This window comes from Protopterus annectens, chromosome 14.part0 (genome assembly GCF_019279795.1).
Source record: "Protopterus annectens isolate FY-2018-M chromosome 14.part0, PAN1.0, whole genome shotgun sequence".
NCBI classification, from domain to species: domain Eukaryota; kingdom Metazoa; phylum Chordata; order Ceratodontiformes; family Protopteridae; genus Protopterus; species Protopterus annectens.
The window spans coordinates 408,436,181-408,454,448 of NC_056748.1; the positions used below are offsets into that span (position 1 = coordinate 408,436,181).

The 18,268-nt window shown below is 38.8% G+C and overlaps 1 protein-coding gene across 1 annotated transcript in view; it reads right to left on the reverse strand.

Moving 5' to 3' along the window:
- DOCK1 (dedicator of cytokinesis 1) overlaps positions 1-18,268 on the reverse strand; it is a gene marked incomplete in the record, with an annotated part of 4,741,214 nt that overhangs the window by 4,313,687 nt on the left and 409,259 nt on the right. The window contains 1 exon segment of the mRNA XM_044056178.1: positions 5,328-5,424. Coding sequence (XP_043912113.1) covers positions 5,328-5,424 — 97 coding nt within the window.

Sequence of the window (18,268 nt, forward strand, 5' to 3'; positions counted from 1 at the left end):
GCAATGCATATAGCACCGCTCTCAACTCCAGAACATTGATGTGCAAGTGTTTCTCATGGTTTTACCAAGTACCTTGGACTGTCTTTCCCAGATAATGCCCCCCCCCACCCTATCTGGGAAGAGTCAGTGGTCAAAACTGCTTTCTCTTGGGGAGGAACAAGTGGACACAACCTATGACAAGTTGCTTCATGTACAACCACCATGTCAGATCCCTTTTGCATGCATTAGTTATTAATATCTGGTGAGATAATGGAAGGTCTTGCATCAACCATTGTGTAAACAGCATCCATTAGTGAATCCTTATATGTAGACGAGCAAGAGGAACTAATAAAATGATGGAGGCCATAGTCCCTAGGACTTGAAGTACTACTCTGGCCTAGACTTGGTTTAATAAGTATCTGATCTGACTGTGTAGAGATTCCACTCTTTCCTGTGTTATCTTTACTGACATGGTGGTTGTGTCTATTTCTGAGCCTAGATATACAATATGCTGCGAGGGAGATTACTGACTTTTGCAAGTTGACAGTGATGCCTAGGCTGGCACACAAGGATAAAGTCTCGTCCCTGGTCCTTATGAGTTGATGCTTGGTGGTAGCAGTAAGGAGCCAGTAGTCTAGGTAAGGAAACACCTGGAATCCTTGATGTCTCAGGTGAGCCATTACCACTGCCATGCATTTGGTAAACACTCTGGGGGCTGTAGTGAGGCCAAAGGGCAGTGTTCTGAACTGAAAATAGCTGGCTCCCAGCCGGAAGTGTAAATGTCTCCTGGAGCACCTGTCCATTTTGATGTGGTAGTACGCATCCTGGGGATCGATTGAGCGCATCCAGTTGTCTTTCCCGATAAAGGGAAATATCAATTGCAGAGTAACCATTCGGAACTTTGATTTTCTTACATGCTTGTTGAGCCTGCTGAGATCTAGAACTGATCTCCAGTCCCCTGTCTTTTTTGGAACTAAAAAGAATATAGAGCAAGTTCCAGATCCTACTTGCTCTGCGGGGACTTCTTGGATGACTTTTTTGTAGCAACGAGATGACCTCTGATGTTGCACGGTCTAGTTGGATGGGTGGTACGTTTTGAAGAGACCAGTTTGTTGGGAGTTTGGAAATAAAGGGAATCAGGTAACCTCTGTATATTACTGTGTGTACCCAACGATCTTGAGTGATAGTTAACCAGGTGCTTAGGTACAGCGATATACTACCCCCCACTGCTTCCAGAGACAGACAGTCGAGCAACCCCTCAGGTTCGATGGAAGGGACGATCAGAGAAAACATCTCTGCCTCCCTGATGTTGCAGACCTCATCTGCTGCGACGGCGGTGTCTTCCATTATATCCTCCCCCTCTGCCCCTGGGGGAGGGTTGATCTTGTGCCTGAGGAAAACCTTTTTGGGATTTGTGGAACCACATTTTCCCTCCTGTATTACCCTTGGGATAAAGTCTGGAAAAGAGAGAGAAACAGACTCCAATGGCAGATAAGATTTTGCCTTCCTGCTCACACCTAGTCAAAGTCTTTCACTTGGGGTCCAAAAGGAGATGAACCATCAAAGGGAACTTTAGTGAAGGAAGACTTGAAAGAGTCCGTAAAATTACAAAGCCACATCCATGAATGTCTCCTGAGGGCTATTCCTGCTGCGGCTGTCCTGCTCGCTCCATCTGCCGCATATGAGATCAGCCTCATGGAGGAGTTAGCTATGGAAGTAAGAGTGGAGAGCTGCATGGAAACCTTGTCCATGGAACCCGGAGCTACTGAACCCTGGAGGGCATCTCCTAACTCTTTCAAATCCCTGTGCAGACGAGTGAAGTGAGTCAGGTAATTCAGTGATCTTGGTGTAAATGCCTCTGAAGAAAAAGTACACTTCCCATACCTAGCCATTGTCCTGGACTCCTTGTTAAGAGGATGGATATTAGAAGACGTCTTAGATAATTCCTTCTTGGTGGCCGCTGCTATCACCATAGCATCAACTGGAACTCCCTTGCTAATGAAAAGACTTGTCCTCAGGTGCTGTCATAAATTTGTTTCGCCTCCTCGGGACGGCTTCCACTGAATCTGGAGAGGTCCATGCTTTCTGCGAAATGACCCCCAATAGTGGGTCATAAGGTGGTGTCACCCAAGAGGTGGAAGGTCGGGTACCAAAGGCCGCAAGATACACTGATTCATCAATAGGGTTAGAGGTCTTCCAATCACCCCTCTGTCCAAGGATTTCTTGGATGTCAGAGAAGGAGACATCCTCAAAGGGAGATCTAGGGGACTCTTCTGATTCCTCTAAATCAGTGTCTGATGTGACAGACTCAGGGGAGTAGACATGTTTCCTCTTACATAACCTCTTCCGAGGGAGCTCTCCAGCAGGATAATCTGGGGAGGTCTCAGAAAAGGGGGGGCTTCCAATGGGGGCTACTTAAGACTCTGGTTCCCTACGCTGTGGGGGTGGCAGAGGGGAAGAGGTTGCTGCCTGCTGCTGGTGGGACACAGGTTCCAAAGGAATGGCTTTTGCAGATGATAAAGCCTTCTCTATAGCTTCAAAAGCCTTTCCCCCTGCTCCAAAGAAGACCTCTGCTCCAAGGGGGCAGATGGTCGACTCCTAGCAAGAGGGAACGGCTCCGAAGTAGAAGTGGGAGCCGAGCCGAGGCTCAGAGAGGGTGGGTTGGTTCCGAAGAGAACCCAGGGTGACTGTCCCCTCGGAGTCGACACAAGAGCGTCGGCTCCGAGAACCCTTAGCTCCAGACTGAGCCATCGAAGATAGAGTAACTGGCTCCAAGGAAACAGGCTGAATCCCTGGAGCTGAAGGGTCGAAGACAGAGGAATCTGATGTAATAGGCTCAGATAGCGAAGCAGTCAGAGGAGGAACAGTGATAAGTACGGGAGATGGCTCCAAGACCTTTGGGTCTTGAGGGGTCAATTTTCTAGCCAGAGCTGGATCTGAAAGCAACCTCTTCACCACCCTCTCAATGTTCTCATCGGATAGGGTCCTGGAGGATCTGGTGGAGACTGAAGGAGACCTCCTTCTCTCCAAAATAGATCTCAAGATAGGAGATACAGTCTCGATGTCAGGCAAAACCTTCGGTACTGAAGTCGGTCTCGGAACTGATAGAATAGACTGCACCGAAGATGAAGCAGAGTCGGAACCGGTACTCCTTGGTTCCGACGCTATAGACTTTTTAGTCGGCTCCAAAGTCTGGGCCGATGATTTTCTCTTTGAAGACTTTGGAGATGCCTGAGCAAATTCCAGCTGTTCCTGAAGGAACTGGTCATGAGACCCCTGTCAATAAGCTTTCTCTTCCTTTCATTTAACACTCTTGCACTAAAAGCATGACAGGAGGTGCAAGGTCCCTGTAAATGGGCTTCGCTCAGACAATATACGTAACTGGTGTGGCTGTCTGTAAGAGACATTTTCTGTGCACACCTGTCGAATTTTTTGAAGCTCGAAGGGTGATGATCTTTATGATCCTTATTTTTCGACATAGTTAAAGACTAAAAATAAAAGTGCAAGGAAGAAGGTTTTTTTTTTTTTTTTTTTATAACATTCACACACACACACACACACACAGGAAAGGCCCTCTAACTTAAACGGGCATTATGGCCCTCTAATTTAAATGGGCCGTACAGTCCTAAGGGGGAAATAGGGGTTGAAAACTTTCAAAAAACAGAAGCACAATACAGAAGAAACTATTAATATATATATATATATATATATATATATATATATATATACACACACACACACACACATACACACACACACAAAACAGAAAAAGGTTGTAGAAATGGACTAAATAAGTAAAAAGTCATTCTACTTGGCCAACGAGCCAGTAAGACCCAACCTCAAAGCTTTTGCGGCAAACAAAATCAAGGAATTGCCGTGAGGCATCATGGGATAGGGGCTAGCGTACAGCCAGTAAAAAGCTCTTGTGCTTTAGTATAGGCAAAGTCGAAGCCGAATTTCAGCTCCGAACCCATCCAGCAAGAATTATGTCGAGATAGGACTACATAACAAGCGTTTTTACTCACACATCCTTTAAAAACAACCAATGGTAACTATTGCATGTGAAAAAGACACACCTACAAATGCTCCTTCATTAATTTTAAGTATAAAGTTGTAAAAAAACTGAGCTTAAAAACTCAAAAATACTGATGGTTCTGATGATGTCAATTGATTAAGATGAAAGCGCTACGCCGTTCAGTGTTATGTTAAATAGTTTGTTTTTCTGACAAGTTTTACAATGCTTTTTGAAAGAAAAGTGGAATTTAGGAGCCCTTGTGTTGGAAATAACTGCAGGATTCTGTTTTTTCTTTGATTTACTGTGTATTCAGTGCTCGTACTTTTTTGGACTTTTACATTTCCTGCATATGTCTGCTTCCAATACACAGGATTCCTTCCATGATGGATTGTTTCTTTCAGAGGAGCCTGTCAATTTAACATTACTTGAACAGCTCACAGAAGTCTTGATACAGGTTAACAGAGTATATAAAAGCATGGCAAATGGCAGGAGCAGTCCACAACCTCACAAACAACTTAGCTAAAATAAGGCGATGAAGACTGGATATAAATAAACAAAGGGCAAAAAATTAACAGGATAAAGAAACAGCTATAGAAAACCAGCAAAGAGAAACAGTGACAAAACAAGAGAACAAGCTCAAATTTTACAGATCTCGCACCCATCTCTACAGTTCAAAAAAACACTAGTTAAGAACTTGCAGTTTCACAAACCACAACCTGGAAACATCTTGCAGCAAAGAAGAGCACTAATGATGCGATCCCAAGACATAAGTGAAAGGTTAGACAACTGAGACCTGTCACAGCCAAGTGGAATACTGTTTAAGTGATCAAAAATGAGCTGTTGTCTTGAATTATGAAGACCAAAATCTCTGTACATGGATTTGAACATCTATCAAGATTCAGATAAGTACCATTACTTTTATTCAAACATCATCTGTTACTTTAAAGTTTGTTTATGGCAACATTGATTGTTTCCATCAGTAAACCTTGAACAAGTAGCAAGAAAACAAAAGATGCAGGTTTGTACAGTACACATACACAACATTTAAAACATATGAAGGCATCACACAATGGTCAGGACCTGAAAACATACAGCTAGCAAGCTGTCATAGCTGTTATTTGGGAGTATCTGCTACCTTACTGCCAAACCTCCAACTCGTGCTACTCATAACTGAAATCAAAAACAGTAAATGTCTACCAAAGAAGTAGGTCATGGGTCAGGAAAATTGACTTCTTTGGGTAAATAATAAAACCAGATGAATAAATTGTGGGGACAGAAATATATGCATGATATCACACAATTAGTATGGAGTCAGCAATTGCAGCAAACTTACAATAAAAAGTTGTTTCCATATGGCTGACCATTCACGAAGCGTTGTAGTGACTTCTTGTACAAGTGGAACTTCAGTAGGAGTAACGGTTTCATGCTGCCTTCAAAACAAAACAGAAATGTGTACTCATTAAAACAATTGTGGTACAAGAGTTCAGGTTGTGACCGACTTTTTTTTTGCATGGCATTTTACAAAGTCTACACAAGCACAGGCGAGTGAGTGTCTACATGCGCACACATTTAATCCCAGAAAGTAGTCTGACATAATCTTGCAGTGGAGAATGGGCATAACCTTTTCAAGCATATAACTGGACAAAGACTTTCTCATACGCTTTTTAATTCATAGTGTCAAAAATGCTGAAGACAGTGTTCAAAATACTCTTAAGTAGAGGAGTATGACAATATTGTTACTTCTCAAAAGATGAAAAACTGGATATTGGGTCCTCTTCCAAGAACAGCTATGGCATTTAAGCACAGAGATACAAGAATAAAACATTTGAAAAAAAACTTTATAGACAAGCCCTTCATACCACTCAGCCACTTAAATAGCAGAATAAATTTAACTATGTTCTGATTTCCAAGCAAAACAGTTAAACAGGTGTACTACACAGTTGTATAGCTTTACTGATGATCATAGATGTCTACAACAAGGTTTATCAATAGCCTCAGTGTGTTTGTACATCCCATGTACAATTATGCAGCACACTTCAATATAGCCAGAGTCCATCTTCATGTGGCTTACCTTCTTTTGTACAATTCTGTGCTATGCAGTTCTAAGGAATGGGTCTAGTTTAGCTTAGACAAATGGCAACAATAACATATGGGACATAAAAAAAATAAAGAATCATGAAACTCAACAACATATCGAGATAAGGAAAGGATAGGATGACACTTTTCCTCTTAAGCCTTAGATATTACTAACCAATACCATGTCACATGAATTCTACAACAAAAGAATAATTCTCATTTTTGCATTAAGTGAAACTGATAAGCACATCATAGATGGAATGCACATACATGTGTATGCATATCACAGATGGAATAAATATACACATGTATGTATAAATGTGGGGGGAACTGGGGGATAATCAGGCATCCAAGTGCAAATGTGCAAAACAAATGAGCAATGTTTTTCTTCAACTGTTACATTCAAACAGTGACTATTTTGCTTCATATTAATGTTAAATTTAACAGCAGAATAAAAATGTGTAGGATGTGTGTAGACGTCTGGCATACTTTAAAGGCAGACACATTTCAACCTACTCTATTTCCTTACTTATAAAGCAGCTAGCTATACAATAAAAATATGACAGATTCTACTTATTTGTCAACTACTAGATCCCCTTTATCACTTTTAAAACTCCGTGTTCAGCTTCCATGGACAAGACAGCATAATGTACAAATGGGTAGTGGCACCTTTGAGAACTCTCAATAAGCCATCAATACAATTGTTCAGCTTTATTAGTCAGATATGTTTTGCTCCACATTGCTTATCCCTGATAAAATATTAACAAAACATGAATGTTATCTGTTTCCTCTGCTTTTGCCAAGCTAATTCACTGATGAATTCATTGTAATAGTTAATCTCGGAACAAGATTGATGCAACAAAAAGAGAATTATGCCTGCAAGTAGAAAACAAGGAATATGTTTATTAATACAAGGTAAATTCCTAAATGTGAACACAACCACAAGGAAGAACAATGTAGAGAATATATATGCAATATGAAGATAGTCTGTCTCAAAGTCTAGAAACACTTATCGTATGTATTCTGTCAAATCTTCCGGGTGTGATTTTTTTAAAAATGTTTACATGATTACAACAATCTGGTACTATCAAATTCTATCAGTATGCTGCCATAAGTATGAACCAAAGACGGAGAAAAAAAGACAGCAGCATTTCCCAGATTTCAGAAAAACATCTAAAACACTGAGTACAAAGGTCACATAGGAAAACAATTTGCTAAAAAACACAAAGAAAAGTCTAGCAAAGCTAGACTTTTCACTGCATGATACTTTAAACCTCTTTAATCAGAAGCAACATGAGATATATGCAAATTAGACTAAGGATATCAGGTGTTTCAGCTAAATGGCAATTCTGAATGTCCATGACTTTTTCTTTTAAGTCTATTTATGGACAATTTCAGGCCAATAAAGCCAAACCTTCTAGCCGTGGACATGGAGGAATGTTTGACTTTTGGAAACACAGGTTTGCCAATTGTCCATAAATAGACTTAAAAGAAAAAGTCATGGACATTCAAAATTGCCACGTAGCTGAAACACTTGATATCCTTATAGGGTAATTTGCGTATATCCCATGTTGCCTCTGATACAAGAAGTTTAAGGTATCATACAGTGGAAAGTCTGGCTTTGCTAGATTTTTCTTTTTGAGATTTCAGAAAAGAAAACAAAATATATAAACACAATCATTTTCTTCATGTCTCACAGAAGACATAACGGACCTGTCTGTTGGGTGACCAACTGCTCATCTGAGATGGAGCAGCTAAGAATATGGCAATTACCAATCTATTCTATGGAGGCAGTCAAAGTAATGCTTGTTCTCCATCCATTCTCTGTCAAAAGATGTTACTGGAAAGTTTACTCAGCAAAGTTCACATGGTTGCTTTTTATGCTGCATGATAGTGTGCTTTATGACAACTTACTGTAAATTTTGGACTTTGACTGTCAGGACAGGAAAAACTGGAAAAAAATATTTTTTGCAGGGAGGACCTGGGGGAGGCATGCCTACCACATCCCCTGAACCTATACATACCAAATCCAAGATAATCATACCTCACAGAAAAGGGGTGGCAATCTTTGACCTGGATAAGTCAAGATTTTTGTTCATTCATTCAGTCTTCACTCTCCAGGACTCAGCAATCTGAGTCCTGACATTTTAAATAGCTACTGTGCTTCAGATGAAGCCTGCTTCTTCCTCTGGAATCAATGTAGTGAGTGTGCCATTTTTGTTTTATGTCAGAACCTTCTGCATAAAATGAGAACAAATGCTGGTCTAGGAAATGTTCAATGACAATTCATTACTAAGAACTAATCCACAGTGCAATAATGCAAAGCACTTTCATCTGCAAAAGCAGACTTCTTCAGAACAATAAACACAGTTTGAATTCATCCATTTAAAAACTTTTTGGTGCCATTTTCATCCTAATATTTAAAGTGCTAGTGCATATAATCCAATAACATAAAAATAATACACTTAAAAAATAATGTTACCATAATCATATTACAATACATTACTCTTATTTAAAAAATATAGAAAATCTATAAAAACTTCTATTCATACATAACAAATGGAATTTTAGAAAATCTTGTTAAAAAGTCATTTTATACATATGTAAACTAATAACATTACTATGAAGACTTAATAACTATTTAATAACCCATACACTATATAATGCATATCAGTAACTTAGAACCTGTTAATCCATTTCTGTATAAACCACTAATTTTTGTCTGATATTATTAATTCTTTATTGCAACAGCAGAAAAGGTTTAATAGATATATAATCATTAATACCTGGTTCCCTGGTTGTGTCTGTCAACATCTGCCATACACTTTCCCTTTTACTTAACAGTGCTTTGTAATTACAAACTTGCATAATTCTTCTGTAATTCTATGATCAATCATATATTTATCCAAGGCTAAATCAATTTTTCTATAGCTTATATTAATCTCATTAATCGACGTAATATCATAATTTCCTGATTCCATAAGAATCTTTTGTATCATTGATGTAATCAATAGTATTATACAGGACAATCCCCCCTCCCTTGTCTGGTTTCATAACTCTATTGTTCTTATTCTTAGATAATTCTACCAGACAATTTTTCTCCTTTGTATTTAAATTGTCATTTGACTGCTGTTTTTTAATCATTTTATTGTATAAATACAAGTCAAAAGATACTATTTCTTCAAAATTAGACACTTTCTTGTGACTTGGGGGAATATAGGTACTTTTTTCCTACACATACTATATTCTTTTTTTTTTTAAAACAAGTTTATTGTTTTAACATATAAGAGAAATATCATAACAATTTTATACAAATAATTAAAAATAGGTATTATTATAATATTCAACAAAACAACTAAACATACTATATTCTTTAGAAGCCAAATCCTTTGTATTTTTAGTATTGTTATTAAATGACATAGCCAAATTTCACCTCCTCCAATATAGTTTGACCTCTGTAATAGTATCTACTGAATTAAAACCTACTGTAGGTATGAACTTCATACCCTTTGTGAATAAAGAGCCATGCTCTTCTTTGATGATGGTATTGGTGTAATTGTACACCTTTAAATCATTACAATAGTGAACTATTTTTTCCAATTCATCTCCTTCTGTTGACACACTGATGAAATGCTTGTCAGTAAGACCTTTTACTATACTTTCTTCCGATAAATTTCCTTCATTAGATACAATACTATTTTCTAAAATCGGTTTTGTCAATTCCCCTGATGGTAATTCTGTTTCACAGGTGGTGTAAAAAACCGTGCCCCTTGAAAATCCGTACCCCTTTCCCTATACATATCCCCACTGACATTTTTTGTGTTGCTATTATTTATTCTTTGTTCTTGTTTCCAAATATAAGCTCTATTTTCCTTATATTGTTCCATATCGCGTTGTATTTTTTTTTACTTTTCCTTTCAAATATCTTCCCTGCTTTAGTATCAGCCAGTTTAAATTGCTTTGCATATAGATCATGCCATTTTGGGAAAAGCAAATCACTAGTTATATCATTATTTAACTTTTCTACATCAATAACAATTCTACTCAACTTATCATTCTTTTTGATTAATAAATTCATATAACTGATACCACACATTTTAAATAGTGTATTAAATTCAGCCTTGGTGTCATTATCTGAATTGACACCCATAGGAATTTTAAAGAACCTTAACCCCATAGGTACAATACCAAGGGATATGCATTTCAATAAGTATGCATCGTCTATTTTAATACTTTTAACGGTCAATAATTGTTTACCCAGATTGAATATCATATCCTTCAATGTTCCTTTGTTACCATTAATATTTCTTTAGTATGACACATGTTTATTATTGACACCATTAGTTATAAATTCAATGTCTCTAGTTAAAAAGTTATCTAAATTACATTGTTCATTGTCATTTCTGTTGGTTTGTTCGTTATTGCCTCTCGGGCTTGAAGAATTTTGTACAATACCGTTAGGAAAATTCATTTTCATTTTAGTAGTCGCAGCATAGGTTTTAACCGGCAACGGATGCCTGGGACGAGCTCCCATGCATTCAGAATCATCATCCACATGAAAAAGTGAAAAGTCAAAGGTGAATTCATTATCTGAAGTGGCATTACCGGTGGTATTACGTATCTCAGGCAGTTCATTAGAAGATGTATTTATGCCCTTAAAGGTTTTACCTTGACCATTAGGTATTACCACTTGTGTAGATACATGACTGCCAGATAAAGTATCATTTCTCTCCACCGCTCCATTCTTCGCATTGTTAGCAATATTCTGAGTCCGCCCCACTACTTCAGTCAAACGGGTTACTTCATCCCGCAAAGAATTCACTTCAGACCTTAATTGTATAAAGTTTTCCTTATTCAATAAAGCCTCTATCCCTTCGCTTGCTTTATCCATAGCCACTACCAAAATCCACACAGAGTAATCCAAAACAACACCTTAAAATCAAGCTTAGAGACGGTAATGCACCATCTGAGCTATGTTGTAAAAAGCAGCGAGAAGACAACTCGAACAAGACAATTCATTACCAAGAACTAATCCATAGTGAAATAATGTTAAGTGCTTTCATCTGCATAAGCAGACTTCTTCAGAACAATAAACAGTTTGAATTCATCCATTTAAAAACTTTATAAAATGACTTTTTAACAAGATATTCTAAAATGATGTTTGTTATGTATTAATAGAAGTTTTTATATATTTTCTATATTTTTTAAATAAGAGTAAGGTATTGTAATATGATTATGGTAACATTATTTTTTAAGTGTATTATTTTTATGTTATTGGATTATATGCACTAGCACTTTAAATATTAGGATGAAATAATGGCGCCAAAAAGTTTTTAAATGGATGAATTCAAACTGTGTTTATTATTCTGAAGAAGTCTGCTTATGCAGATGAAAGCGCTTAACATTATTGCACTGTGGATTAGTTCTCAGTAATGAATTGTCATTAAACGTTTTGCCTTGTTCGGGTTATCTTCTAGCTGCTTTTTACAACATAGCTCAGATGGTGCGTTGCCATCTCTAAGCTTGATTTTAAGGTGTTGTTTTGGATTACTCTGTGTGGATTTTTCTGACATAGGTTAGAGAAAGAAAAGAAGAATCCTCAATGGGGTAACTTAGCTTTAGAAGACTTCAGGATGATTCAATTCGGAAACGAAAACTCAGGTAGTGGTACTAGTGCAAACTGCTTCTGCTTTGGGCTCCTTGGCAAGAAAGACTGATGTAATGGCGTCGGCTGCCTGTTTTTATACCCTTGATGACCTGACGTCAGTACTGAAGAGTCAGCAACTGACGCAGAAATACTACGTCTCTGGTATTCGGGCTGACTGAGGGCTACCAGCAGGCAGATAACCCAAATGTGATGACTGCAACAATGAAACATGAAGAACAGCTACATGTTCATGTTTTGATGTGCTGCAATGCTGCACAAAGATTCTTAATTCTTTAATATTCCACGCATTTTCCTTAAACACCTCTTCATTCAACTTCTCTGCTCCACACCATATTGTCTCTGCTTCTCACAAATGTAGTACATTACCAGCATTAATTTTATAAAGGAAACCTTCCATGCCACCTCTTCAGAAGTTCCCCTGCAAATGACACAAAAGTACCTTACTTTGTTTCAGGATATGATACTAATACAGAAAAGTGCTTCCCCATTTCAAATTATATTGGGAGGAAAATATAGATACACTTAAAAAGCTTAATTAAAATAAATAAATCTGTAACAATGCTAAATTAGACTAATACATCTGAATATTTACCTGCATCATACGCTCTTAAAAATCATGTTTGCACTTACAATTACATTTAGATTTTTAACTATAACTATGTTCAATCAATATAAACTTCCACAGAATCCTAAACGTTTACACTTCAGATTTACTAAGTATTAAAAGAGAACAGAGTACTGTTTTTTTGTTAAATCTTTAGATGTCACACAAGAAATCTGCACTAGTCCTGTGACATGCCCAGCAGCCCAATACAAAATTGAAATTATATACTATTCAAATAATGCACTTTATTGGGCAAAATGCTACATTACACTCCAATTTATGAATGCAAAAATTAACTTATTTTTGGAAGCCCTTGCCCTCTAGTACTTCTATGCAACACTGACATAAGATACGCATCATGTCTTTGCACATAACATGAAGTCACTCTGTCACTGTCCACACAATACTGAAACTTACTTATGCAAATGTTTCAGCTCACTAAAAGGTACAGCAACAAGAAAAGCAATGGCAGTGCAGATGGAAAAAATATAAAAACTTGAGGGAACAGAATTTAAACATGAGAGCTGAACCTATTACACTATATGGCTGGACAGTATTACTGGAAGCTCATGTATTTTTTATGCTATTTAAATCAAATTGCACTGCATTTCTTACTAAGCAGAAGCATAATCTGAGTTATCAGCACTGGGAACAAAAGTAGTGACAGACCTGTTTCTTCACTAGCCATTAGCTCTGTGAAAGGATAACAGTCATAAAAAAAAGAGCAAGTATGAGCATATTGTGGCCTGTAGCAGCTCAGGTACATCTGTCAATAGAACCCTTTTTTCACCAACTCAAACTGCTCCTCTGAGAAGCAAGTACTAAATATGCACCACCTTTTATATTTACTGCCATCCATAAATTACCGGGCTAAACAGTTTGAAGATATACCCCAGGGATTACCTCAGTGTCACTGCTCAACAGAGGCACAGCAAAATAATGGGTATAGTTCCCCATACTAAAGGGGTGGCGTAAGCCACAAAACTATGGGCTAGGCTTGTAAATACCCTTGGGCAGATAGCCTAGTATGAACCTATGAACCTATGAAGTGCAAAGATGTGCTGCATAAACATGCATTGTTTCTTCCCTTTATTAATTTAAGCCTGAGTTAAAGTCATTTTTAGAATTATTGTTTTATGAATTTTCAATATACTGTTTACAGATGATTCACACCTGATGAACAAACGCAAAACAGTTCTATTACTTTTTATTATTTGAGGCCAATAAAACACTCTTATTCTGAATCAAAACGTAAGTACTAGCAAGCCAAGCACGTCTGCATATTAGAACTAGATCCAGGAGTAACATACAGATAAGTTAACATGGACAGAAAGTATTGCTCAAAGGTTTCTTTAGCCATGGCACTTCTGCTATATTAAACCTCAATGCAGTTTGCAAGACTTACTTACAGAATGTACATCAAGTGATGACACCTCCAGTGAGTCACATTCCAGGATAGTGTTTTATATCAATGTTATTCTACTACCAAGAAACACAGAGTAACTTCAATAAAATATGAATGAAGTCCATGAACATATTCATTACTGTCAGATTTACAGTTTAGTTTTATACAGTATTGAGTGGAGAACAGTTTGTTTTATTGTGCTCAAGTAACAAAATTGTTTTACATTTGAGATGGCCATCTGGTGTTCATCCTGCAGGAAGGTTTGTCGCAAATAACTGGTGTCAAAATCATGGTTTTAAACTAAATGCCAAAAAACACATCATTGTACCCTTTGGGAAGTCATCTACCCTAGGGAACTACCAAATTGACAATATCTCCCCTAAGAATTAACACAGCTGTATGAGATTTGGGAACTTGTCTGGACAGAGACCTAACTTATGACCAACATGTATCTATTGTTGTAAGAAAGTCCTTCTATATTGTACAGCTTATAAACAAAGGAATGGTGTCTAGATCTAGGGATGTCACTGTTGCCATTTTTTCAACACTCATCAGGCCAATCATTGAATATGATGCCCCCTTTGGCACATCTGTCCAAATACATGCAACCTAAGGGGATACAATCACAAACGACTTCATGAAAGAGACAAAACCAAAACCAGTGGCACATATCCATAACACTTTTATTCTCAAGCGCCTTGGTACAAGACCTTCAAGGAGTAATGCCATATACTACAATCCAATACTTAATATACAAAATCAACCAAGCAATCATTCAATTACACAATCACTTAATTAGATAAAACTTCCAATTAATTTCCCCATTTAGTCCCACAGGAACGATAGTACCATATTTTAAAATAAATAGACTCTTTATACATAATTCTTTAAGAAAACCTTCATCTTTAACATACATTTGTTCTAAAACAGTACCTTGTAATACAGAACAATCACTATTGTATTTATCCTTAAAATGACAAGATAAGAGGATACAATGCCTGAACATGTCCTACATGGACTGACTCAAAGCCATGTCACTATACTTGGTATCCTACAGACTGCTATGATGTGACCTGTGTTTAGCATACAAGGCATTCTCTGACCCATTACTAATGGATTTACTGCACATTAGAAAGTCAAATGGCATCAGAAATACTCCGTCTAGGGGATGTAAACCTCTTATAGGTTCACAGGTTGGTACTATGGCTATTGGCCCTAGGGCCTATACAAGCCTACCCCTAACAATTCTCTGGGTATTTCTTCCCACAATATTTACTTCCCTGGACCCCTGTCTAGCAGGGCGACTGATGTGATCCCCGGGGTGAATTTCCTATCTCCCATCCAATTGACAAGGTTCCTTTTGAAGGAGGGCCAAGGAGGTGCTCTGCTCGACATGTATGGGCAAGTCTATTCCAGAGTATGGGGAGTCTCTGGGTCAAGAACCTCTCTCTCCCCAGCATGTTTTGTTCATTGTGATGACAAGGTTTAGATCCCTGGAGCGTGTGGCTCTGAGGGATTGGGATTTCTTTAAGTGGAGCATGTCCAACAGCTCAGGTTTTGACATGGCCTTGTATGTTGTGCAGAGATCGCCTCTGAGTAGACGATATGCCACAGAGTATAGATGGAGTTTTTTTTAAAGACTGTCAGCATAGGACATCTGCTTTAGGCCTGTGATTCTTTTAGTGAGGTACTTCTGCGGCCTTTCCAGCTGTTGCAGATGTCTTGTGAGATACATACCAAATGAGGCATTGTACTCTATAATGGGTCTAATGAGGGATACAGTGGGAAAATGACCTCTTTTTTCTGGATGAAAAGCCCTTAGTGATGAGGTGTGCCACATAGGATTTCCTGACTGTTGTGAAGATGTGGTTATCGAAGGTGAGACCACTGTCCACCTGTGTCCCTAAGTCTCTCATCACACTTTCGGTGTTTAGTGTACTGCCACCTATGTGGTAATTCATGGGTACATGGTTTTTCACAAAGGGGATAACTATAAATTTCTTGGCATTAAGCTTAAGCCTATGGCTTTAGCACCAAGCATCTGTTTCTGTAAGGCCCTTTTGTAGAATATCCACATCATTTGGGGATTCAATAATGGCTCCCAGTTTGCAGTCATCTGTGAACTTTGTTAGCCAGAGTCCTTTAGTGTTGGCCTGTAGATGCCAAACAAGAGCGGTCCCAGGACTGAACCAGGAGGTACTCCACTTGTCTGGAGCTGGATTTGGAGTCAGCTACTTTTACAGTCTGGGTTCCATCAATAAGCCAGTTGGCAACCCATCGAGTGATGTAGGGATTTATGACCAGCTTAGTAAGTTTATCTATGATTTCAGAGTGGGGGGTGGTGCCCAAGGCCTTGGCAAGGTCCAGACAGGCTGTGTGGACTGCCTTACCCTCGTCCACAGCTGTGGAGACTGATTCGAAGAAGTCAATCAGGTTCAGGAGACAAGATCGGCCCTTCATGAACCCAAACTGCGTGGGGTCCAGTATTTGAAGGTTGCCAATATCTTTGTTTACAAATTCCATGATAATGCATTCCATGCCCTTGCAGTTCAGGCTCGTCAGACTGATGGGACAGTAGTTCCCAGGATCCAAGGTAGATTCCCCCCTTGTGGAGTAGGATAACTGTAGTTGTGCACCACTCATTGGGCAAGAAGCCGGAGATGAGGCTATGATTAAACATGACACTCAGGTGAGGTGCCAGTTCATTTTTTAGTTCATGTAGTACACAGCCTGGGATGGCATCTGGTCCCACGGATGTGGTATTCTTAGCTTTGGAGAGTGCGGCTTCTACCTGTGTGGCCGTGATTACCAGAATTTGGCAATCTTTTGGTATTGAGATGGGCCTTTTAGGGGGGTGAGAGGGGGGTGAAGTTGGCACTACATCTATCTGTCAGGATATTGGTAATATCCTTGGGATCAGTATATTTAATGCCATTCTGTTGTAGTTCAGAGCAGATCTGAGCATTGCCACTTAGATTCTTGACAAAACTATAGAATGCCTTGTGGCTGTCTTTGGAAACTTCGGCAATTTTATTTTCGTAACTAGCTTTGGGGGATTTTATGAAGGATCTCAGCTTTTTACTGAGGCTGGTAAGGGAGTTTTTTGCATCCTGGATTTTTCCTCTTTTCTGCAACGGTTTCTTTCTTCTGTTGTATAGTTTATGGCAGGGGACCATCAGATTGGCTTCCTTTTTTTGGAGGAGAGCATCTTGGTTCTATTTGGGATGGCACGATTCATGCACGAGTAGATGTGCTCGTACAGTGCCTTTGTGTAGGATTCAGCAGTCGAACGTTCGAGAGTCAAGCATAAACAGAAGGACTTGGAGGAACAGGTACATCTCGGAGAGGATACTGCTGCTGTGGAACAAACTACTCATCCACAAAGTTCATCCCTGTCCATTTTCAAGGGCAATTAGATCTATGGATAGGAAACAGAAAATTTACCCCAGGACTGCCCCTGTACTACTAATGGACACAGGCTGATCCTAAATGCTTTATCCCATGCATGTGTTCCCTCAGATTATCTATGGTATGATCCCATTAATTGTCATTAGCGGTAATACACAATAGGCTTTACCCATTCCATGGTCAGTAATCTACAACCAAACGGGATAGGGTATTTTGAGCACAAAAAGGGAAACTGGATAGGCTTAAAATGGCCAGTAAGGGGCAGCTAGCTTAGAACTTGCATATGAACGTATGAGTAAATAAGTTGAGAGTATGGAGGGGTGAGGTACGAACAACTAATTCTTCATTTTTATGGATACAGTTTATCCTGGGGTTGAAAAAGAACAGACAGATTTTGGCTAGAAAGTCTTTTAGAATGGTTTTAAAGGACTTGAAGGGTTTTGAATTGATGGATACAGGTAGGGAGGTCCAACACCTTAGCAACATGGTAGGTGTACAAGTCATGCCTGGAAGACTTGATAGGTTTGTAGACAAAGAGGATGTTTTGGCCATTGGATCATAATGACTGATTGTGTAGAATGGTACTTAGTGCTGGACTACCAGATGAATGCTGGTTAATTTTATAGGTGGTTAGAAGCTCTGTACATGTCAGTGGATAGGGTAGTTCCAACTAATTTAGCCTTTTAGTGCTAAACACGCTCCAGGGATCTAAACCTCACCACAACAATAAATAGGATGTGCTGGAGGGATAGATTCCTGTCCCAGAGACTTCCCATGCTCTGGAACAAGATTCCAATCTACATTAGGCAGAGCTCCTCACTAACCCTCTTCAAGAGAAACCTTGACGAGTGGATGGGAAACAGAAAGTTTACCCCAGGGATCACTTCAATTGCTCTGCTGGACAGAGGCACAGGGAACTAATCTAAGGGGGCGGCGAAAGCCAACATATTCCGGCTAGACTTATAAAATGCTTTCGGGCAGATAGCCTAGTATCTACCTATGAACATTGGTGGGTTGTTTAAGGGGTATTTGCTGCAAACTTAGTCACTTTATTATAGCATTGTTCAAGTTTAGATTTTTGTGATGCCTCTAGGTTAGTAAGGATGAGAGAAG